This window comes from Pimephales promelas, chromosome 14 (genome assembly GCF_988280905.1).
Source record: "Pimephales promelas chromosome 14, fPimPro1.hap1.1, whole genome shotgun sequence".
Lineage (NCBI taxonomy): Eukaryota > Metazoa > Chordata > Actinopteri > Cypriniformes > Leuciscidae > Pimephales > Pimephales promelas.
In genome coordinates this window covers 5,362,631-5,387,561 of record NC_142782.1, presented here as the reverse complement: position 1 = coordinate 5,387,561, position 24,931 = coordinate 5,362,631, and the positions used below count along the sequence as shown (strand labels likewise).

At 37.0% G+C, this 24,931-nt stretch overlaps 1 protein-coding gene across 1 annotated transcript; it reads left to right on the top strand.

The window, feature by feature from the left end:
* Positions 1-939: 939 nt before the first annotated feature.
* Positions 940-24,610, top strand: rasef (RAS and EF-hand domain containing). Its single transcript, XM_039674908.2, has 17 exons — positions 940-1,608; positions 3,838-3,984; positions 5,835-5,925; positions 7,237-7,332; positions 7,584-7,661; positions 8,885-9,000; positions 9,903-9,971; positions 11,704-11,785; positions 12,009-12,073; positions 12,291-12,573; positions 15,991-16,125; positions 16,244-16,391; positions 16,485-16,566; positions 16,743-16,857; positions 18,826-18,945; positions 19,595-19,671; positions 23,126-24,610. Exons 1-17 carry the CDS (start codon positions 1,286-1,288, stop codon positions 23,229-23,231), a joined length of 2,133 nt encoding a protein of 710 aa, XP_039530842.2. The 5' UTR covers positions 940-1,285; the 3' UTR covers positions 23,232-24,610.
* Positions 24,611-24,931: the final 321 nt, after the last annotated feature.

Genomic DNA, 24,931 nt, shown 5'->3' with positions numbered 1-24,931 from the left:
GATCAGTCACTGGCTTCCAGTAACGGCCGTACGCGACTTCTGACCCGACATTTAACATATTGATGAATACGTGCAGAGAGGAAAACAAAACAGCAGTTACGAATTAGAAGCCTGGAAAGAGAAATGATGGAGGAGCTTGAGTCTGTTGCTCAGCTCTATCTGTTTGAGCCGTGAGAGGGGTCTCCTCTCAACCAACCTTACGCTACTCCTTCATCATGCATCGGGTCAGAGGTCACTCTTCCACTGGAACTAGACTTGCGCACGGACGTTACTGGAAGCCAGTGGTTATAGTTCATAAAGTTATAATTTTGGATATTTTTCTTACAAAAATGCATCGCTTCGCATCAGAAGGACTTTATTGATCCCTGGAGCAGTATTGATTACTTTTAGGATGGATGTGCTTTATTGGGCTTCAAAATCTCTGAATAGAACAGCTACTATTCACTCCCATTATACATTTTTTTTTTTTTTATATAAATTATTTTTTAAATATAACTCCGATTGTGTTTGGCTGAAAGAATAAAAATCTTATACACCTAGGATGGCTTCCAGGTGAGTAAATTATGGGATCATTTTCCTAGATTTTTTGGGTGAACTAACTCTTTACGAATCTCTCTGAGCACTTCTTCAAGTAAGCAGCTGCATATTATGTTTCTGTTATCTTTAAATCCTTATTCTGAGACAAAAGCATCAATTAAAAAGACTACAATGATTATAATAAACATTTTTTTTTAAACTCTAAGCTATTTGTGTATGTCGAAAATATTGGTAACTAGGGTTAGGCCTAAAGTTAATCTAAAGTTAACTGCTAATGTTAATCTCAGCTAGTATTTAATTCACTCAAAAAGGGGGGGACAATCTTAATTCTTCAAGTTTTCGTGTTTTTTTTGTTTTGTTTTGTTTTTTTGTTCCAACCCTTTTCGTGTAAAGTGTAAAAGTAAAGGGGCAGGTAGGCCTAATATTTACATTCCGTTGTTGTTGAATACATCGGCCAATTGTAAGTGTGTCGTCCAAAATACTAAATAAGAGTGTCTTGTACTGTAAACAATATTATATTATTTGGTGTTAAGTAACCCTGTTTTGTAAATTCCTCGTGACGAGCCGCAGCAAACTAAACGCCTCAAAGTTGAGAGAGTTTGTTTATTCAGCGCAGTTTGTGTAAGGGGCGTTTACTCCACTCACCGAACTCATGAAATTGTCAATCTACAAGCAAGATACCACAAGGTCTACTCACGTTGAAAAGTCACTCATTATGTTTGCTAAATAACATCTCTCTGGAGCAGCCATGGGGTCTGACGCGCAAAAGGAGAGACTCCTCGAGCTCTTCCACGCCTGTGATGTGGACCACTCCGGGCGCATTGAGAAATGGGAGTTTATGAGAATATGTTCCGAGCTGAAGGTCCGACCCACCGAGATAGATGACATTTTCTCCAAACTTGACACCGACAAAGACGGCACGATCAATCTGGAGGAATTTATGGACGGGTTTCAAGAGTCACACTTGTTGAAAGACGAGGAGATGAGCAGCGAACCCGCCGGGGAGAGTTCCTCTGCCGCCGTGGAGGATTTTAAATCCCGTCTGGGGGATCAGCTCAAATTCATCCCCAGGTAAACACACCTGGCTGGCTGTGCCATAAAGCTGTCAAATTACATCAGTCAACCAAATCCTGTAGAATGTGTTGAGAAAATTCTACAGTAGCTATCCCTATAAAAAGGTCTATAATTTAAAAGTTCCTAAATGGAAAATATTTAGTCTAATAGGACTACAACATAACACAAAACCAAGTTAACAAAGCTAAATGTTTTTCTTGTGGTTATATGACGTTCCATAATATTTCTGATTATAAATCTCACAGGAGTTTAGCTAAAGAAGTTCAAAGAACATAAGGTTTTAAAACTCATCTATAACCCATCTATGATTGCCTTCTGCTGTTTCTTTTTTCTTTTTCTCGAGTTAATGATATTAGTATTTAAGGCATAAGACATTCCTCCCAGAAAGAAATTTTGCGTTTAAAAGACGTCTAAATAGCCGTCATCAGACGTCTAGGCTCAAACAAGGCGCAATTTTGTCTGTCAGTGAAAATTTAATAGACGTCATAGCCCAAGAATAGACTAGTCATCAATTAGATAAAAAAAGAAATTAAATGAGTGAAGAAATTAAACCAAACTTGTAATCACTGTTGACTTTGCTTACATGATGGAATATCTCGTAAGTTATTTTGGCAAAAACGACATGTAACCAAACTCAAGGTTATTTTGGCTAGAAGTGGGTTACTCATAGCCGGACCATAGTTTAACTAGACGGTTAAATTATGGCTATTGCTTGTTTGGTAAAAGGATTTTGCAAGGTTTTTTTCTAACATCACACAAAACCTGGTAAAACCGACAAAACATATCTAGGCACACAAGGCAAGGAAAGTTTATTTATATATCACATTTCATACAAAGTGCAATTCAAAGTCCTTTACAGAAAAAAAAAATAAAAAAAAAAAATATATATATATATATATATATATATATATATATGGCAATCATAAAAACTTTCATAAGAAATATAAAATATTAGGCTACAATAAAAGTTAAAAGAATAGAAATAATTTAAAATAAGATTACATTAAAAAAGGTATGTATATATATATATATACAGTATATATATATATATATATATTTACTTAGTGTAATGAACATTTAAATAACCCAAAGAAAAATGTTCCACTATAAAGAACTTTTTGTGGAATGGAAAGGTTTCATGGATGTTAAAAGTTTCTTCAAGGAACCATCAATGCCAATAAAAAATATATATTTAAGAGTTTTGATGTTAAAGTTTTTTCGTAGAACCATATATGCCAATAAAGAACCTTTATTTTTAAAAGTGTGTATTCGGAGATGCAGCTACACTGCTTTTGCCAAACACTGTTTGGTAGACTGCAACTAAACAAAATAAACATATCTTTATTGTGGGCTGAAATGTTAAAATAAAAAAAAGTATCACATATCAAAATGAAAGGGACAATTACACTATACACTACAATAACTAAATATATCTGACCTAGTTTTAGTTTTGGTTATCAGCCTGTGCAAATATCCAAACAGGTACACTGCCACCCATTTACCACAATGTACAGGTCTCCATATATATCCGTATGTAGAAATATGTGAAATTATTCCCCTAAATGTGGCTGATAAAATATATACTTATTTTTAATTATATATTTATAAATATATATTTCATATTTGTGGTGAAAGCTGATGTTCTAAATCATGAAATCATTCCAAGTCTATTAATTGTACAACTTTAATTGTTCAAGTAATGAGAATTTGAGCTTTTGTTTGGTTGATGTCGGTCCATGTCAGGACGGTGGAGTTGAAGCCAGAGGCTTGACATAAGACACGTCACCGTCATGCCCGCTAATGTCGACAGAACATCGGTTAGTTGTGGACCATCAATACCTCTCTTATTTCACTCATCAGCCATAGCATCTGGTGCCACAAGTGTTACTTCATAAAAGAGAACCGCAAAGTCATGAGGCTCAAAAAACATGCAGTTATGAACAACCTGGCACCAATTTATTAGACTCCATTGGGTTGAATATTGCATGAAAAACACATGATTGTCCTTAAGTTTAAACTTTAGCTTTAACCTCATTAACCCGACAAGATGCATAGATGTTTTCCATAAATGTGTGTGCAGAGATCTTTCATTATGTCACAATGCTTGTCATTTTTCGTTGGGCGATCCCCAACAAAGGAGTTTTACATAAATTCTGTGACTCCAGATGAATCTTTCTTTTCCATTCTGTAAGTTTTAATGGCTTGGTGTTGTTTTTATGTGTGTAGGATTGAGCCGGTATCAACTCTCTACCAGAACATCAGTTTGACGGAGCCCAGAATGGTCCCTCAGTATGAAAGAGTTCTCCTCAGTTTTATCAAAGAGATCCGAATACTGAACACTGAAATGGAGCATCTGGCACTTGCTGTAAAGAGGTACACATAGGCAGTTTTCTTATCCATAAGAAGCAATGTTGCATATGGTATAATCATGAATGGAGTTGTTTGTCTCTCTACGGACTCTTTCAGCCAAGCTTACAGTCTCCTTTCTTTTCTATATGGACTTCTTATTCTATTTGTTGGATTCAGCCTTTACCCTAGGCTTGCTATATAGCCTAAACTATGGCACGAGCACAATAAAGCTGACTTTGAGTGAACTGCACTTCTCTGTTTGTCATTCTTGGTCTCCAGATTTCTGCTCTGCATTGATCGTTGACTTCGTTCTGATATCCAATTTTATCTAACACTCACTGAAATACTTCTGCTAATCAGCTGTCAACTATTACCTAAAATTGTGTCCATTAATGCAGATCTTCTGTTGTTCTTACTACTTTAAGTAAAGATAAAGGATGGAGCAAGATTTGTTTTACAAACGTTTTTGTTCCATCAGTCATTCACATTAGCGCTCGGCCAACGTGCTTTTATTGTTACAGTTCCCACATGCGTACCACAATAAATTAGAAATAAATCAGTTTGATGATGGACATACTCTAGTGAGTAGTTCACTTTAAAAAAAAAAAAAAAAAACTTTTGTTGATAATTTACTCACCCCCATCATGTCATCCAAGATGTCCACGTCTTTCTTTCTTCAGTCGGAAAAGGTTTTTGATGAAAACATTCCAGGATTTTCTCCATATAATGGACTTCATTGGGAACCACAAGGTCCTTTACAAGGGCTTTAATTGACACCAGACAATGAATAAGGGTCTTATCTAGGACCCTTCGAGTCATGACTCGAAAAAAGATTTGTTCATTTTGATGAACGAGTTTGAACAGGAGAGTCACAGAACAGAGCAGGGCGAGCATTTGTGCTTATAAAACTTTAACTTTTTTATTTATTTTTTAAATGTCCGACCATTTCGCTAGATAAGATCCTTATTCATCGTCTGGTGTCTTTTAAAGCCCTTTGAAGCTGCACTGAAAGTGTCTTTTGGACCTTGAACCGTTTGGTTCCCATTGAAGTCCATTATATGGAGAAAATCCTGGAATGTTTTCATCAAAAACCTTCATTTCTTTTCGACTGAAGAAAGAAAGGCATGGACTTCTTTGATGACATGGGGTTGAGTAAATTATCAGCAAACGTTTTTTTTTTTAAAAGTGAACTACTCCTTTAATGCTGATGTAGAGGAAATACAGTCGCAACATCTCATGATGAACGTCAAACTAAATAATGTCCTGCTCAAGTCGTCCTTGTGAGGTTTGGGTTCAAGAACTACTAGTTCTTCCAATGTTTCATCATAGGACTTGATAATCATGATAATGTAAACAGTAGACCAAATCACAACAGACTGGGCCATCTGGCCAATCAGAGCAGAGTAGGCTGGCACAAAGAGGGATTTAGAGAGATTCATCTGTTGAGTTATTTGAGAATCATTGAAAATTGTGGTGATGGGCAATGTATATTATGATTTGACCCTTGATGCATGTAAACCTCTAAAACAGTATAGCATGATAATAATGACACTTTAAAAAAAGAAAATTCGGTGTCCTTGTTACATGTTACATGTAGTTATTATTCTGTCATCATTTGCTGACCCTCATGTCATTCTAAAACTGTGTAACGGTCTTTCTTCTGTGGAACAATTTTTTTTGTCCATACAATGGAGGTTGGTGAGAACCAAACCTTTTTGGTCACCAACATTCTTCAAAAAAATAAAAATAAAAATAAAAAAATCTTCTTTTGTGTTCCACAGAAGAAAGAAAGTTTGGGTGAACTATTTTGTTAAGAGTTTTGTATATTATTACATATGTGATGACTAATGTTTGATATTTGGGTGTTTGTTCAGAGCTCAGGATCAGTCGGCTATACAGTTGAGTGAGATGGAGGAAGAGATGGATCACCGCATCCACATGGCAGAGAGAAACACACGTCTACAGGTGAGGAGACAAACACAAGACCTGGCTGATCCAACCTCAGGACTAATATATACTTATATAAGCAAAAGGTTCTATATAGAACACTAAAGGGTTTTGTCAGGCGCTTCATTTTTAGACAGTTTAAGGTGTTCCCATCATTTTATGGTTTTAGTTTCATTTAATTTATTTTGATCTAATTTTTAATTTAATACGACATTACATTTTTGGCATAATTATTTTTATTTTCAAGAGCAACTGTGAATGTAGAGAAGTTAGGTGGGAACCGGCAAATGTTTCAAACACACTTTAATAAATAAACAAACAAACACAGAACGAAAATTTAGAGGGAGCCCCACACGGACGACTACCACACACACCGAAACAAAACACAATGTAAAATTCTGGCCTGGTCCTCTCTCATCCTTCACTGTCGTCGCTCCTCCTTTTATGCTCCCGAAGCTGAGAAAAATAATAATGATATGTGATATGTGAAAATAAGGATATGTTGATGTGTGCATGTATATACACACACACATACATTATATAAAGACAAACTTTTATGTTAGATGCAATTAATCACAATTAATCGGATTGACGGCACTAATTATAATATAATATATAACTTAAAATTATCAAAAGAATGATTCCTTTTAATTTTCAAATCATGATTTGTAATGATCGCTTATCTTAAAGGAGCTGATTAAGCTGATATGTTACCAAACATTTGAATGTTTTTTGCAAGCAATTTTCTTTTCCATCATCACTGTAATCAAGCAAAGAAAGTAATATATAATCAATTACAATTTTTAGTGTTGGTATTTGTATTGTTTCTATGGATACAGTGCTCTGTTTATTGTGAGTTAGGAGTTGACATACACAACTCAAAAAGAATTGGCACAGGTGTTTGCTGTGATCTAGGTTCCAGCCAAATCATGTGAGTGTCTTGGATCACTTTCAAGGCTTAATTTATCCATGACGTCACGTTTTAGTGCAGACAATCTTCGACAGTCCTGTGTTTGTTCTTAGTCCTTATCTTAGAGCCGTGTTCCGCGACTTCTCACGTTATGTAATGTAAAATGAACTGACTGTTTGTTTAACTGCACCTGTTCAAGTTCCTGTAAAAAGAGACAAGCATTTGTACCTATGAATGCATTTTGCAGCCTTTTGTTCCCTTAATTGTCTTGATCTAATGTTTCACTTTAAGAAGCTTCTTAGGTCATTAAGTTTTTTTTTTTCAATCCAACACATTTTACAGAGTGTTTTGTACTTATAACGTTATAACATTGTATTATTTTTTAACCCCAGCATATGGTTTTTGTCATTTTCCCCCAGGAGTCTAAAAAAGCAGAGACGACTCTGAGCAGCATGAAACACCAGTACGAGTCTCAGATATGTGAACTTCAGCAGAAGATACAGACTCTGCAGATGGTGACTGACTCCTACTAACAACACACTTATATAGTTTTAGCTGTATAAAAGTTGGGGTTTTATTGACAATTAATACTGAGTCATATTCAGACACTATCAGATGAGAACTGAAGACCGAATTAAGCTGGGAAACGACTCCATTGTCTTTTGCAGAGCAAATGAATTTGATGAAATGACGAGTTTTGCAGCATTAACACTGTTATTTTCCTGTTAATTACTGTGATGCTGCTTTGAAACAATCTCTTTTTTAGATGGAAAACCAGAACAGGAGTACCAGCCTCAAAGAGGAAACCTCAGCACTGAAACGACAGAACAATGAGCTAATGCTGGTATGGCTCCTATTTATTTTTAAAGTTTGTTTTTATTGATTTTTACAATACATTCACAATCCCTCACCATCCAATATGGAGAATGACGCCCATACTGTCCATTGATTCAAAGTGGAATTGCAAGAACAGAACATACATACAATACTTCCAAACATAAAGCTCTAACCAAAAAAAAAATGAAAACAATAATAGTGGCGTTATTCAAAACAGACTTGTCAACATAGTCAAGAAAAGAACGCCACAATGATTTTTCCAATCCTCTTAGTGAATACCTAATTTTTTCGAGGCAGAGGTATGCCTGCTATTTATCGAAGCTTGTTTCCACCACAGAATAAAACATAAAAAAGGTAATCGCGACTTTTTGTCTCACAATTCTGACTTCTTTTCTTGAAATTGCACGTTTACATCTCACAATTCAGAATTGCATGATATAAACTTGCAATCGCAAGTTAAAAAGTCAGAATTGTGTGATATAAAGTCGCAATTGCAAGTTAAAAAAGTCTATTTTTTCCCTCAGAATGGGACTTTATAACACGCAATTGCGGGTTTATATCTCATAATTCTGAGAAAAGAAGTCAGAATTGTGAGATATGGTAATTGCTAGAAAAAAACAAATGTTTCAGTTTATTACATTTATTTCTTTAGCTGACGCTTTTATCCAAAGCAACTTCCAATTGCTATATATGTCAGAGGTTGCACGCCTCTGGAGCAACTAGGGGTTAAGTGTCTTGCTCAGGGACACATTGGTGTCTCACAGTGGATTTGAACACGAGTCTCTCACACCAAAGGCATGTGTCTTATCCACTGCGCCATCACAATTCTGTATTGCAAGATATAAACGATCAATTGTGAGTTATAAAGTCAGAACTGCGAGATATAAACTCGAAATTGCGAGTTATAAAGTCAGAATTGCGTGATATAAAGTTGCAATTGCAGTATAAAAGTATAAAAGTAACTATTTTTTCCCTCAGAATTGGACTTTCTCACAATTGCGAGTTTATAACTCACATTTCAGCCTTTTTCATCTCACAATTTGGACTTTATATTTCACAATTCTGAATTGTGAGATGTAAACTTGCAAGTGTGAGATAAAAAGTCGCAATTATCTTTTAAATAGTTTTATTCCATGCCGGAAAACAAGCGTTCCTACTTATTCGAATCTTAACAAAATTGATGAATGATATTATATAATATGTATTTGTCATCTTGTTTCTCTTTTTCAGCAAAACCAGAAGTTGAAACAGGAGCTTTTGGAGTCCCACACTAATGTTGCGTTCTTGCAGAGTGAGCTGGACTCTCTGAAGAGTGATCTCACAGACCAAAGCATCAACTTTGAACGGTACTGAGCATCTCTCTCTCTCTCTCTCGCTTTGTATGTGTGTGTTGCCGTTGCTATTGATGAATATGTAATAAAGCTTTGGATTCTGATCTTCAGACCAGGAATTTTTAAGAACCCCATCAAACATGTATTCTGAAGTAACCCAGACTATCTCTTCTGATTCGAACTCTCTCAATTGGATACGTCAATGTCAATAAGGAAAGAACATAATCATTCCCCCACATGAGCAGCTGTAAACTGGTTTTGTGACTGTTTGCAGTGCTGAAATCGTCAGACCAGGATATCCTGGTGTCACACATTACACTGCACAGGAATGTCTGAACCTTGTCACCTAGTAACGACAAAACAGAGCGCAGTTTACTTGTGTGTGAGTGTCCCAGCGTTAGTATAAGGAGTATTAAGCCTGGAACACACCAAGGACATGATAAAAAGGACATCTCTAGAATGAACAGTATTACATAAAGACGTTTAATAACTCTGAATTCAGTGTAATGGAGAATTACGTTGAATACATATCCATCCTTGATTATAGAAACCAAAGAATATCCGTTATTCAGTCGACGAACTAGCGCTGATGAAAGCCAACTGTGTTGTCGCCTCTCGCCCGCTCTCGTCGGGGTAAAAAGCTACACTTGAACATACCGAGTGTTCAGTGTAAAAAATGTTGTCAGGTAACCCAAATATTGAATGACTGAATCAACCTGACTACATTAGGTAGCCAAGACCTGAAAGGTACAAAAAGCTCCTTAAGATAACAGTTGCAATTTGTTTTACAGTATAAAATTAAGAAGTGGTGTTTGCTAAGGCAGCATTACCATTTCTTTTGTTTGTGCTTACTGTGTACATAAGAATTTGAACAAACCTCAAACAATGAGTATTGAAGTTTGTTGATTTGTGTGCAGAGATGAGGCTCTTATGAAGTGCTTTTCTGAGGAGAGAGATAACCTGGAGAGACAGATCGAGGTGCTTCAGTGAGTTGAACACACACAGAACTACATGAAACTGCTACCAATGACACTCCAGCACAGCTAGAAACATGTCAGGCTAACAGCAGAAGCCACTTTTGGGATTCACTTGCAGATTATTTGTGAAAATGGAAAACAAGTCCAAACACTACAAATTCAAAGTGGAGATGCAGTTTAGCTAGTAAAAAAAGTAATAAAAAAAAAAATAGTAATATGAATGTAATATTTACGTGCCTTTAATCTTAATTTTTAATCTAAAATACTAATCTTTAATCTTAAACATCTTTAAAGGAGAACTCCGGTGCAAAATGAACCTTTGGTCTAATTACACATTGTTACCTAGTCAACCGTTATCTGAGATTTGTTTTCATGATTGCCGAATGTAAATAGTTTTATCTCTAAAAACAGTTTAGCCTATAACGCTAGTATAATGCTAGTATATAGGGCACAGAGTAATGACAAATAAAAATCGCTTGTTATTACCACTAACAAGGCTCAAAATAGCCCCACAGTAACACGGTAGCATAATAAGAGTCCCTACATTCAAACCGAAGCATTGAGAACTTTGTCAGTGTCCATACAGTTTAATAAGAAGACGTTTTATACACACAGTCAACTTTGCGAATACAGGAAGAAGCCATCTTCGAAAAATAGTCTCTACCAGTCGATCTACGAACGCCGATCCAAGTGCGCTGAACTGTGCAGAACCTCATATGGTCCGTTGTTTTCGGAAGAAACACAAACACGAATCATTTTCTTCTCTTCAATATGTACACATAGCCTACTGTTCGCGCTCACCTTATCACCTTATTCACATCTCACCAGCGCACTTGGATCGGCGTTCGTAGATCGACTGGTAGAGACTATTTTTCAAAGATGGCTTCTTCCTGTATTCGCGAAGTTGACTGTGTGAATAAAATATCTTCTTATTAAACTGTATGGACACTGACAAAGTTCCCAATGCTTCGGTTTGAATGTAGGGACCCTTATTATGCTACCGTGTTAGTGTGGGGATATTTTGAGCCTTGTTAGTGGTAATAACAAGCGATTTTTATTTGTCATTACTCTATGCCCTATATACTAGCGTTATACTAGCATTATAGGCTAAATCTGTTTTTAGAGATAAAACTATTTACATTCGGCAATCATGAAAACAAATCTCAGAGAACGGTTGACTAGGTAACAATGTGTAATTAGACCAAAGGTTCATACCTTTGGTCTAATAACACATTGGAACCTAGTCAACCGTTCTCTGAGATTTGTTTTCATGATTATCGAGTGTAAAGAGTTGTATCTCTAAAAACGGTTTAGCTTATAACGCTAGTATATATGGCATAGAGTAATGAACATAAAAATCATTAGTTTATACCACTAACAAGGCTCAAAATAGCCCAACACTAACACTGTAGCATAATCAGGGTCCATACATGCAAAACGAAGCATTGAGAACGTTGTAAGTGTGCAGACCGTTTAATAAGATATTTTTGAAAGACAATTCACTTGACACGCGAAAGCAGGCAGGAGCCATCTTTGGAAAACAGTCTCGAGCAGTCGAACCATGAATGTTCACATCTCACCAGCGCACTTTGGCTCGGCGTCCGTGGTTCGACTGCTCGAGATTATTTTAGTGATTGCATATTTTAGTGATTTTAGTAAAGTTAGTTCTTGGTTGAGTATGTTTTGTTTAGTTTTGGTTAGTTGCTTTATTGTTTTTGTTGTTATTGTTTTCCATATCCAGGGCTGCAAACAGAAAGCTCCATGACAGTAATGACAGTTTGCGTACGGCCTTGGAGAACAGTCAGAGTAAGAGTAAAACTCAGGTAAGAAATTCCTAGTGGCCAGAGCCTTTCTTTAATGTAAATGATGTTGTAAAATGGATTAGGCTATATTTGAGAGCAATGCTTGCTGAACAGGGTAATGCTTTGATGGCTGTGTGTGTTTTTAAGAGGCATGGATTAGGGTTCAAGTTAACTGTATTTACATTTCTGCTTATCCACTAAGGACAGAATGATTTTTTTATAGATATATATTTTTCTCTTACAGCGTGTTAGTGGACTCTCACCTGGAGTTTATGTGACCAAGAGAAAGAATTCCTCTCATTTTGATCGGTAAGATATTTGCATTGGTATTTGCAGATAACATTAGAGTTTTTTGCTATATCCTGTGATATGTAGAACCCTATTGCAATGTATTGATATTGATCACACATTCTAAACCCTAAATACACAAATACATGTTTCTTGCACAAACTTTGTTTTGTGCATTTAGGAAATGCAAATATAGATTCTTTTAACTGTGATGTTGTCACAATGAAAACTTGCTTAGATGCTGTAACACATGTGCGGACGAGGACTATGATCCTCATTTTCGGCTGATGGCTGATGATGAGTCTGATGAGTCTCTGGCCCTGGCTCTGTGCGACCCCATGCGCAGACGAAGCTTTGAGGAAGACAGCCTCCCCGACAGCTGTGTGGACAGCGGCATGTCTACCCTGCGCTCAAATATGGGCTACGATTATGAGCATGGGAGATCTTCCTTGAACCTTCTCATGAACTTCCAACCAGAGGACAACAACACCACTGTGTCTGGAGACACATCAGATACAGAGGTATGATGCCAGTAAATGTGCCCAACCACCATTCCAACACTATGTTCTCCATCATGCGCTATTAGAAATACATACTTCTAAAGAGAGAATATGCACTGTAAAAATGAATATGCTTTATCTAATCAATAAAATTGTGGCAACAGATTACAAACAATATTATTTATTAAATTGAACAAATTAGAATTGAGTAATAGAGTCCCTGAAACAATCAGGCCTTCACTTTAACGGGTTAGTTCACCCGAAAAATGAAAATTCTGTCATCACTTATTCACCCTCTGTAAGACTTCTGTAAGACTTTCGTTCATCTTCAGAACACAAATGAAGATCTTTTTAATGAATCTGAGAGATTTCTGACCCTCCATTGACAGGTACACAACTACCACTTTGACGCTTCAAAAAGTTCATGAAGAGATGGTAAAACTAATCTATATGAATTGAGTGGACTTAGTCAAAATTTTCTGCTTTTAAAATGCAGTTAAATGTAAATCTTTCAATTTAAGTGTTCTTGTGCGTTAAGAAACAGTCTCTAGAGAATACTCTCTTTAAGTACACTTAAGTGGCTTTTTATTTCATATGTAAGAATTTTGTATGAAAACATAAAAAAAACACTTGCACAGTGTTATATATTTCTTTCAATTGTGTACTTACATTATCCTAAATGTTTTCAAGAATTTGGAAATTCAGAGAAATTCACAATTTTAAATAGACGTAATATCCGCTTTATCCTTGGTTTCCACTAGGACTGCCATAGTAACCATGGCAACAGACATGGACAACTGCGTAATGTCTAGTGGCACGCTATTGTTTCGTTCAAACACTATGGACCATGGCAAGCAGACTTGGGACAAAAGAAGAAATAAAACGAGGATCAATATCGATGTGCCGCGTTCGAGATGCAGAGAGCTTCAAAGAGCTGTCCTCATTCCTTTATATCCACGGGACTCACGTGTGGCACTGATACCTGTCTCTCATTAGCAATTGCCATAGACATATACACTAGACCTCACCTTGGCTACGGCAGTTCATTGGAACGAATGCGTCAATAGAGCCGCCATCTTGAAACAGGGGAGCCCCTCCACTTTAATGCATCAGCTTCAATGTAGTAGACACAGGTCTAACGGAAATAAAATCACCATAAATCATCATGAATGCGATTTTTCTTGTTTTTTTGGTTTGTTCCAACAGTCAGACATGTATTTATCATTGATTCCAAAAAGAAAAATTATTATTATTTTTTTTAAAAACATTCTTCTTAGTTCAGATTTCATCCGTGAACATCAGACGCTGCACAAAAGTCCGCCACCATTAATGAATTCGAAGTAAAGGCAGAGATAGCAGCCTTACCTAGCTACTTCCTATGACAAGACCCCTGTTCCAAGATGGCGGCGGTTTTGACGCATGCTTAGAACCCCAAGGTGAGGTCTAGTGTATATGTCTATGAGCAATTGCGACCTGCTTGATATAACATAGTCATGTTAAAAAACATCAATGTATTAAACTCATCCATAACCATTATTTCCCATAAACATTATTTGATCCATTGGCATGATGACAAGTTCTATGATTCCACTTATTCACTGCGTCATCAATCTACGCCTTTGTTATTGAAAGAGGTTAGCGACTTCTAGCGACGAATATGCTTTTAACCCTCTACTGCATGCATTTTGATGGCACATGGAAAAAAAAATGATTCCACATCATTTCTTGGCTCATTTAGGAACATTTTATTGATTTATTGAAAATTTCCCTCCCCAAAGGCAACATTGTGCAACAATGGTAATGAATCATAGAGAAAATTATCATTATACAATTCTCAGAGAGCAATACAAAAATCCTATTTCTTTCCAAAAATGTTAAGAAATCATTTAAGTAAAAAGGGAAAAACACTTGAAACTCATCGATCTATTTGATTTGATACAGACATAGGTTTGTATCATGTAGTGCGTCGTCATATCATGTACTTAGATAGTGATCCATGCCTTTATTACATCTAAACTCGTTGTACCTTGGGGTGGCTAAGTCTTCCTTATCCCGCCTACAAATGGTACAAGTCGCTGCCGCCAGGCTTCTTACTGGTACTCGAAAGAGGGAACATATTTCGCCCGTTCTTGCTTCCCTTCACTGGTTGCCGGTCGAATACCGTGTCAAGTTCAAGGTATTATTATACGTGTTTAAGGGGTTAAACGGTCAGGCGCCTCAATACATTACGTACCTTCTCCACAGGAAATGTTCTAGACCTTTAAGGTCCTCGAACAAATTGATGCTTACTTCGCCACGATCTAGACTGAAATTAAAAGGGGATCGTGCCTTTTCGGTCGCTGCTCCACGTCTGTGGAATGATCTGCCGGATCATCCAAGGCTATCTCCCACTGTTGAGAGTTTTAAATCTTCACTAAAGACTTATTTTTTTCTCTTTGGCATTTGGTCAAATGTAATTTTATGATGCGCTCTATGATGGGCTTATGTTGTGTTTATGTTGGTTGGTGTATTTATGTATTTTATATTTTCTTGAACTGACTGTACAGCACCTTGGTCAGCAGTGGCTGTTTTAAACGGCGCTTTATAAATAAAAGTGCCTTGCCTTGCCTTACTTTATGGATCCTAATTGTCCCCGTATAAACTGTATTGCCAAACGTTTTGGGACACCCCTTCAAATCATTGAATTCAGATGTTCCAATTCCCTTCCATGGCCACAGTTGTATCAAATAAAGCAGCTACTGTAGGCATAGAGACGATTCAACAAACATCTGTGAAAGAATGGGTAGCTCTCAGGAGCTCAGTGAATTCAAGAATAACGAAAAAACACTGAGGCACACGCTGAGGCACACATTGCGCAGAAGTTGCTTATTTTCTGCTGTGTCAATACTTACGCCTTCCGCTCAAGAACAGTGCATAGAGAGCTTCATGGAATGGGTTTCCATGGCCGAGCAGCTGCAATGTAAAGCATGGGATGCAGTGGTACAAAGTACGTCACCACTGGACTAGAGCAGTGGAAATGTGTTCTCTGGAGTAACGAATCACGCTTCTTTCGACTTTCGACATGTTCCAGGTCTTATATTCATTCAAAACCACAGTCCAATCAACTCAAAAATGATCCCTGACAGGCAATATTTGCTTAGGCAGCTGTTGTTATAAAAAAATATGTTCTTAAACTGATGAAATAAATAGAAACAGTCCCACACGCTGTTGTGGCTATACATCTTCATTTTCCAACAGTCAGATTCATTTTTCAGGTAATTGTTCTGTATGATTGTGATTATATGATCGCATTTTTATTTTTTTAACATTGACTCAATAAAAACTTTTTGAGAATAAAAAAAAACCAACCAAGCATACTAAGTATGAACTGTGTGTTCTTAACTTGCTGTCATTTCTGGATCAGTCAGACTCCTGTTTTAAAATATACTGTTCGCTCAGGTTGTGGAAGTGCAAGAAGAGGCCGCGTTTGGGTCGGACAGCGAATCCGATCTGAGCTGGACTCTGTCAAAGCCTGCTGAGAAAGATGAAGTTACTGCTTCAGGGAAGAAATGCCTCTCTGCCATCTTCACCGAGGTACTGGATTCACCTGCCAGAAGTATCGTAAAGGCTTAAATTTCTGAATCCTGAACTCAAACGAATCCCAGTCCTGAGACTCAAAGTCTAAAGCCCAAATGTGTGTGCATCTGTGCAGAGAGAGCAGGATGATTTGGCAGTGACTCAGCCTCCATCTGAGAAGGCTTACAGGATTGTGCTGGCAGGAGACGCCGCTGTGGGAAAGTCTAGTTTCCTCCTTCGCCTCTGTAAGAACGAGTTCAAAGGCAACACTAGTGCCACACTGGGTAAGACTTACTAACACTTAACCCCACTTGAATTTAATTTTGAACTGTCAGGAACATTGTAAAACGATGTTCATTTGTGTCTTTTTCCTGCAGGGGTTGATTTCCAGATGAAAACTTTGGTGGTGGACGGTGTTCCAACAGTGCTGCAGTTATGGGACACAGCTGGACAGGAAAGGTAAGATCCCAGTGCCCAAAGTCAAGTTGAAGCCCAAAACATATCTATACTCCTTGGTCCAAACTCTAAAGTTTGTGACACACCAAACCGAGTAGGACTGGTTACACATACTGTACATGTAAATACTGAAGTCTAATTTGGGCTAAAGGCTAATTATTCTGGTGTCCTTTTTACAGGTTTCGGAGCATTGCTAAGTCTTACTTCAGGAGAGCTGATGGGGTCCTTCTACTGTATGACGTCACTTGCGAGAAGAGCTTTCTAAATGTGCGCGAGTGGGTCGACATCATTGAGGTATTTCATCGACGCTGTCCTGTTTAACATATTTTTTTACTTCAGTAATTGTAAACTTATAATGTTAGTTAAGGTTTCATACAAAACAGCCATAATTTAGTTGACTTGACCACCAAATTCTCTAGGAATTAAATGCACTGTTTGTACCTGGTGCGACCGTAGAATTTGAATTCTCTCTGTTCCAAACCCATAAGAATTTAATTTCTCTTTAAAACATAAAGATAATTTAAATGAAATCGTATCTTATGAATCAAGCATTTTAATCCAAGTCTTCTGAAGAGACTCGATCACTTTATATGATGAACATTTAATTTGGGCTTTTATTTACATATAAACATTGATCAGCAAACATAAACAAGCTCAACTGTACTTGCTTCATGCAGGGAAAAAAAACCTCATTGGTTCTTGACGAAGCACAAAATCAAGCAAGCATGCTGTTCCTAAAATGAACAAAAGTCTTATGTTTTTAGATTTACATGATAGTGAGAGTATTATGTTTTTTTTTTGTTTTTTTTTTCATTTTTGGGCGAACTGTCCCTTTAAGACAATTAGGACAAGCCTTATTGCTGAAAAGTCCTATGCAAATGTGTTCATGTGATTTCTGAATGAAGTGTTTTTATAGCTTTGTTTCCATTAATGTTCTTGGTGAACTTAAAGCTGTAGTATACGATGTTGAAAATCGGTCGAGAAAGCCTGAAACGGGAGGGACGTTTTAAAAAAACTCATCCCGCCTCTCCACACACACACACACACAACCCCTCCCCTCTGCTACGTGATCCCTCCCGGGAAACGAATTGAACAACGTCACTCAGTCAAGTTGTGATCATCATACTTTCACAACATTGCTTAGTCGCTTCAATCACATCATATGTAAAATTGCCTTTAGACACTTGAACTTAGTTGCTTCATCAACGATTCAATGACACGTTTGAGATCACGCCAACGCAAGATTAGCAACACATGAAATGTTCTACACTACCCACCACCATAACTATGATATTAATAGTATTGCTAAGGTTTTGAGTAATTGTTATAGCAGCATACAGCGCATCTTGTTTAAATTCCGATCGGCTCGAACAGAAACCCGCTAGGCATACTGAAATATAATCAAGCACTTCAAGAAATATATTTACTTTGACCCATGATAGGCGATGCTAAACAGCTAACATTCCAATGCCGACCGGCAGCATTAGCAAGTTGTCAGACTAATAAAAAGCTATTTATGTAACACTTCACGCGACTCACGCCATTTACGAGTATAAATAAATGTTAAACGTTACCTGCTCAACCAAATGTAAGCAGTGTCAGCATCGGTATTCAGTCCCAGATCTCTGAAGCTTTCTCAATCGGTCAATGCTGGACCCTATATTTATTCTCCTCAAATTTCGGCATTCTTCACATTTTCTTGTAGGGGCAATCAGGGGACGCTTGCTGTTGTCTCTTTCGTTTTTATCCATCGCTGTTATGCTACTTAGCTAGCTACCATATGCGGTCAGCTGCTAACACGCGCGATTCTCATGACGCAGAAGGGGGGCGCGGTCGGGTGCGGTGGGGTCGAGACGTGAGCGCCAGGCGGAGTTTCAAGTGTAGCTGGTGATTGGATGAGAGCAGTTGACCAATGGTCAACTTTTCATTGGTCAACTTTTATGCGGCTGTACAGCCAATAGAGTGAATGGATTTTTTTCGTTCTTTTTTCTATTTATATTGTTAGGATTGTACTATATAACTATAACCAGCATATAAACGAGGATATTAATAATGAACAATCTTTGAAATCGTATACCCTAGCTTTAAGAGGAATCTTCTGAGCATGTCTAAACAGATTTTTCTTGATCTTCTTGAACTTTTCTAAAGTTGAATTGTACCCTGACCCTACATTTTGAATATACCCCTAAAGTTACAGATGGGTTAGATATAATAAGATAATTAGATGAATAAGATACTGATTGATATTCTTTTCTGATGCAGGATGTGTCCCAGGATGACATTCCCATCATGCTTGTGGGGAATAAGACAGACCTGAGAAAGGAAGCTCTTCTGGATGGAGTCACCTGTATTCCAACCAGCTACGGAGAGAAACTGGCCATGGTTTGTACTACCTGGATATTATTCACTATGATTTACCATTGCTTTTCTGTTTGTTTGTTTGTTTGTTTGCTTGTTTTTTAACAGGGATTGTTCACCCAAAAATGAGAATTATCATTATTTACTCACCCTCATACAAACCGTTTGACTTTGATTCTCAACTAAAACACACTACTGGCTGTTCTTTTCCATGCGGTTTATCATGAAACTTACCATGAGACTGAAACGTTCAAGCTGCAAAATGGACACAAAACACCATAAAAATAGTCTATCATAGACAATAAACTATCATATGCTTTAGAAGACTGGACTTTAAGAACTTGTAAGGGATAGTTCACCCTAAAATGAAAATTAAATCATAATTTACTCACCTTGGTGTTGTTCTAATGACGTGTGTCCTTCTTTCTTTTATGGACTTCAAAAGGAGAATTTTTAAAAGAAAAAATGTCCTACTCAAGCTTTTTAATGGTAGTGAATTGCAACCAGCATCATGTGTTTTGGAGGTATACGATAGAGTTTGGTAAAAAAAAAAAAAAAAAAAAAATTTAATTTTATGTTTAGTTTACAGTAATGTAAATCCTGAACTTGGCCGTTGGTCTTCTGTGCAGTTTTTATCGCTGTAAGTATAACTGTGGCTGCTCTCTCCGTTCAGACATACAGTGCCTTATTCTGCGAGACGAGTGCAAAGGATGGATCTAACATCATTGAGGCTGTTCTTCATTTAGCCCGGTAAGCCCAGTCCACGATTCAAAACGAAATCACATTCTGTAAATACAATACTTCTGTCTGGTACTGTATATATTTTAAAGTCAACATCTGACTCGAATGATACCCGAATAGACTTGTCCAAAAACATGTCCGAATCACATTCCTCCCTGTATTCAAAAGACCAAGTTGAAAAAAAAAATACATACATATTTTCCCCCAAAGACAGTTTTTTTTTTTTTTACATATTATTTGTTTTTGTATTTTCATGACTTTAATTTAATTTTATTTAATTGAAAATAAATAAATATGTAAACAGTGATAGAATTCATGTACTGAAATGCAGGAAAAACATTAAAATATTATTTGGGAGGCATATTCTTGAAAGGTTTTGTGAGATTCACCCATAAAGCGCTTTCAGAGGAACTGACTGCATACAGTGAGATTTGTAATATTAACCCAAAACACAAGAGGGCAGCAGATTGAGGTTTATTGAGATTAATAATCTGATCATAATGCGTTGATGAACCTTTGTAAAGTGAATGAAAACACATTATTCTGAAAGTCAAACCTTCTTGTGTAATGTTTTGCAGCAAATTTCAGTATTCAGTTCACATCTGAAAATGAGAACCTAGGGCTGCCCAATATATATATATATATATATATATATATATATACACTCACCTCAAGGATTATTAGGAACACCGTTTCAGTTTCTCATTAATGCAATTATCTAATCAACCAATCACATGGCAGTTGCTTCAATGCATTTAGGGGTGTGATCCTGGTCAAGACAATCTCCTGAACTCCAAACTGAATGTCAGAATGGGAAAGAAAAGTGATTTAAGCAATTTTGAGCGTGGCATGGTTGTTGGTGCCAGACGGGCCGGTCTGAGTATTTCACAATCTGCTCAGTTACTGGGATTTTCACACACAACCATTTCTAGGGTTTACAAAGAATGGTGTGAAAAGGGAAAAACATTCAGTATGCGGCAGTCCTGTGGGAGAAAATGCCTTGTTGATGCTAGAGGTCAGAGGAGAATGGGCCGACTGATTCAAGCTGATAGAAGAGCAACTTTGACAGAAATAACCACTCGTTACAACCGAGGTATGCAGCAAAGCATTTGTGAAGCCACAACACGCACAACCTTGAGGCGGATGGGCTACAACAGCAGAAGACCCCACCGGGTACCACTCATCTCCACTACAAATAGGAAAAAGAGGCTACAATTTGCAAGAGCTCACCAAAATTGGACAGTTGAAGACTGGAAAAATGTTGCCTGGTCTGATGAGTCTCGATTTCTGTTGAGACATTCAGATGGTAGAGTCAGAATTTGGCGTAAACAGAATGAGAACATGGATCCATCATGCCTTGTTCCCACTGTGCAGGCTGGTGGTGGTGGTGTAATGGTGTGAGGGATGTTTTCTTGGCACACTTTAGGCCCCTTAGTGCCAAATGGGCATCGTTTAAATGCCACGGCCTACCTGAGCATTGTTTCTGACCATGTCCATCCCTTTATGGCCACCATGTACCCATCCTCTGATGGCTACTTCCAGCAGGATAATGCACCATGTCACAAAGCTCGAATCACTTCAAATTGGTTTCTTGAACATGACAATGAGTTGACTGTACTAAAATGGCCCCCACAGTCACCAGATCTCAACCCAATAGAGCATCTTTGGGATGTGGTGGAACGGGAGCTTCGTGCCCTAGATGTGCATCCCACAAATCTCCATCAACTGCAAGATGCTATCCTATCAATATGGCCCAACATTTCTAAAGAATGCTTTCAGCACCTTGTTAAATCAATGCCACGTAGAATTAAGGCAGTTCTGAAGGCGAAAGGGGGTCAAACACAGTATTAGTATGGTGTTCCTAATAATACTTCAGGTGTGGTTTTATATATATATATATATATATATATATATATATATATGTAGCACCCGTACAACCACTCTGTGAATTACTTAAGAATGGAGGGTGCTTGGGTTCGACGTAGTCAGGTGGATACCACGAAGGTGCACCTAATAAGTGTATTTGAGCTACACAACTGTTAATAATAAAAGGAATAGGGTAAAACCCTGGTTTAATTAGATCACAGAAATTCACAAAAGAAATATAAAAGCTTTTCCCTTATCTCAATATTAACCCATAAACAAAATAAATGACCAAAATCTTCTCTGAACACTTGAATAATAGCCCCTTTAAGCTATTTAGCTAGCTACAATAGTTTCACTCACATGTTTGAGACAATATAAGTGGTATAGCAGTTTGGACTAAATCTCTATCCACACAGGAAAATACACAGAAAGCTTTAAAATAAACAAAACAATACCGTCAAGTGTCCTAAAACAGATACTAGCAAATGTAGTGGTGGGCCCACTCTCTCACACACACATTCACACGCGTTTCAGTTTACTCACGGTCCCGTTTTACTGAACAGGGAAAACATGTTGCAGGCCTGTTTGGGTCTCGCAAAACATTGAGTGCGGTGAACAAACACTTGAAAAAAAAACATTGAGAGCGTCGAAAACTTCGGTCCAGCTGTTCATGTACGGTGCGATTAACCGTCAGTTCCGCCCAGCAAAACACCACGGTGGCTAGCGATCTCGACTAAACAGTTAAGTTACCTCAGATTACAGCTCGTGCTCTGTCTCTCGCGCTCCGTCAAACGGGTCTTCAGCGTCGTTTCTCACTCTGTCTCTCGGTTCACCAACATCTCGAGTCCGCGGTCCACTTCTCTGATTCGCGGTCCTCCCGATTCATGAGTTACCCGCACTTCTTTGCGTCTTATTTCTCTTCTCCCGTGCCTGCGTCTCGTGCTCCACACGGGTACAGCGGGAAGCGCGGGAAAAAAACTAAACTTCCAGCACTTTCTCTCACCAGGTCACGTGCATCTCTTCCGCCAAACACTATTGGCTATACAGCGTAAATACTCAAATTACACTCAAATTACCAATACAATTAGTAACATAAAAACAGTAAAAATAAAGTAATAAAAAGTTAAACGGCCTAAAACATCTTCCAAATATTATTTAACTAAATAATATAAACTTCTGTTTAAATTACTGTCACAAAATAAAATGACCAAATATCACTCTCCTTTTAATTACGTAAAATTAACTGATATTTGCTTATTTAGAAGTCAGGTGTCTCCTCATTATTATTTTCCAAGTAAATAATCGTTTACCCTTTTTTTTACTCCACTTTTGAGAGTAAGAGAGATTCATAACAACCCACCGACTCCCAGTGCACTATAATACCCAAGTTTATCACTGGGCTACATATAATTATTGTTTAATTAAAAAAATGCTATTACTTTTCTTTCAGAATCATTGGAAGCCAAAATTAAATTTAATCGCCCAGCTCTACTGTTACCAAATTCACTTCCCAGCATGATACTTTCATAATAGCCTAATATTACATTTAAAACTCAAGACTTAAAAGGTTAAATGTTTTCTCTTTCCTGCACTTTAGAGAGGTGACCAAGCATGCTGATGAGTTCAAGAAGCCCGTATCAGTGGCCAAACTGTCTGGAAACCCTAACAAAAAGATGCCAAGCCCAAACTGCTGCATGGGCTGATGCGTGGGCACGTCACATGACCCGGCGACAACCCGCGTGCAGATACGAAGTGAGGCTTGGACATAGTGCTAATCAAATATTTAATCTTTCAACTATTTATTCAAGACACATGACATGGGAGATGCCGGTTTGCGATTGTCCAAGTTGTTTTTTTACTGTGCTAAATGTGTTCAAGTATTGTCCTCAGGACTGTCTCATAGCTGTGTGTCATGGGTTGCCTTTAACAGCCCTGCATTTCACAGCTTTTATATTACAGCCAATTATTAGTAGCTTATGAAGTGAACACACACTGTGTCAGGATTTTAGTACGCTGCACTTTGCCTTTATTTATTTCATGAAATCTTCCTTTCGCTAAGAGAGAAGGAATATATAATAATAGTTCTGTAAGTGTGTGTGGTAGAATGTGAAAGTTGAAGAAATGTGAAAAGTTCTGTTTAAGTTCTAAGAAGTGTATGAAGTTGATGGAAGTTGATGCCTGATGCAAAGCCTTCATTTTTGGCTTGTAGCTTTAAATTGTAAAGTTTAAAAATCTTCCTATATTTGCTAAAGCATTTTAAAACAGATTTTATCTTTATACTATCATTGCTTTATGAATTTCTCAAGAGCACAGCTCATATATGTAACACTATATTGTGTAATAAACAGTGCACACTTAAAAAAAATGTAATTAATGTTAAATGTATTCACAATTATATGAATGACATGCAAATGTCTTATATGTAATTCTTATTTCATGCTTATTCCACTGTATTTAGTATTTAGTGCATTTATAATTGAGTGAATGTTGGTTTAAATTTGAAATAATACGCAAAAATAAAGACCGCAATGTTTTCACTCCAGATTTATTGTGGCAGTACTAACATATAAAACAGTTCCATTTTTTTGAACATATAAACAATCAAAAATCACTTTACAAATTTAATAAGGCGATTCCCAGTGAATCTGGGAACTGATTTCTTCTTTTTTTTCTCCCAGAGTTGTATTTTTGGATTTAAGTGACAGACTGTTTTAAACTGAAACATTTCTAATAATGCCGCTAAACATGCAAACAAAACACATTTCACATACGCTATGAAATCACCAATCACTGAAAAGATTTCAAACCTCTAAAGAAAAAAAAAGTAAAGTTGAACACGCATTTTCCAGATGTTCAGTTCATTTGCATATTTTCTTGCTTTGATGTATAATTATTATGTCTTTTTTAAAGGGCAATGGGTTGGGTTTATGTTTAGCCATGTTATGTAACAATCATCTGGGTTGTTTTTTTTTTTTTTTTGGCCACAAAGCTCTGATCAAGATCTAGATCTTGAACAGGAATTGGTGAATGTTTTCTTTTTTTTAATCAGTGTAAAGAAATAACCAGTACAGTCAACTCTAAACTGTCATCCAAAAGGGGGAATTTCACTTTTTTCAAATCATATTTCATAATATATATATATATATATATATATATATATATATATATATAGTCTATTTAAAGGACCATTAAGATTTTTTGCATTGTGACATTATGTTCATAATTAAGGACATTTCAGTTCCAAATCCTCATTACGGTAATGCATCCGGATGATTTAATTTGAATTTGTTTGTAATTCTCATGATTCTCAATGATGATTCTCATTATTGTAATCAGAGCAAAGACAGGCAATATTTTTTTTTGTTTGATCATGATGTGAACAAACAAAATTCTGCAAGTAATT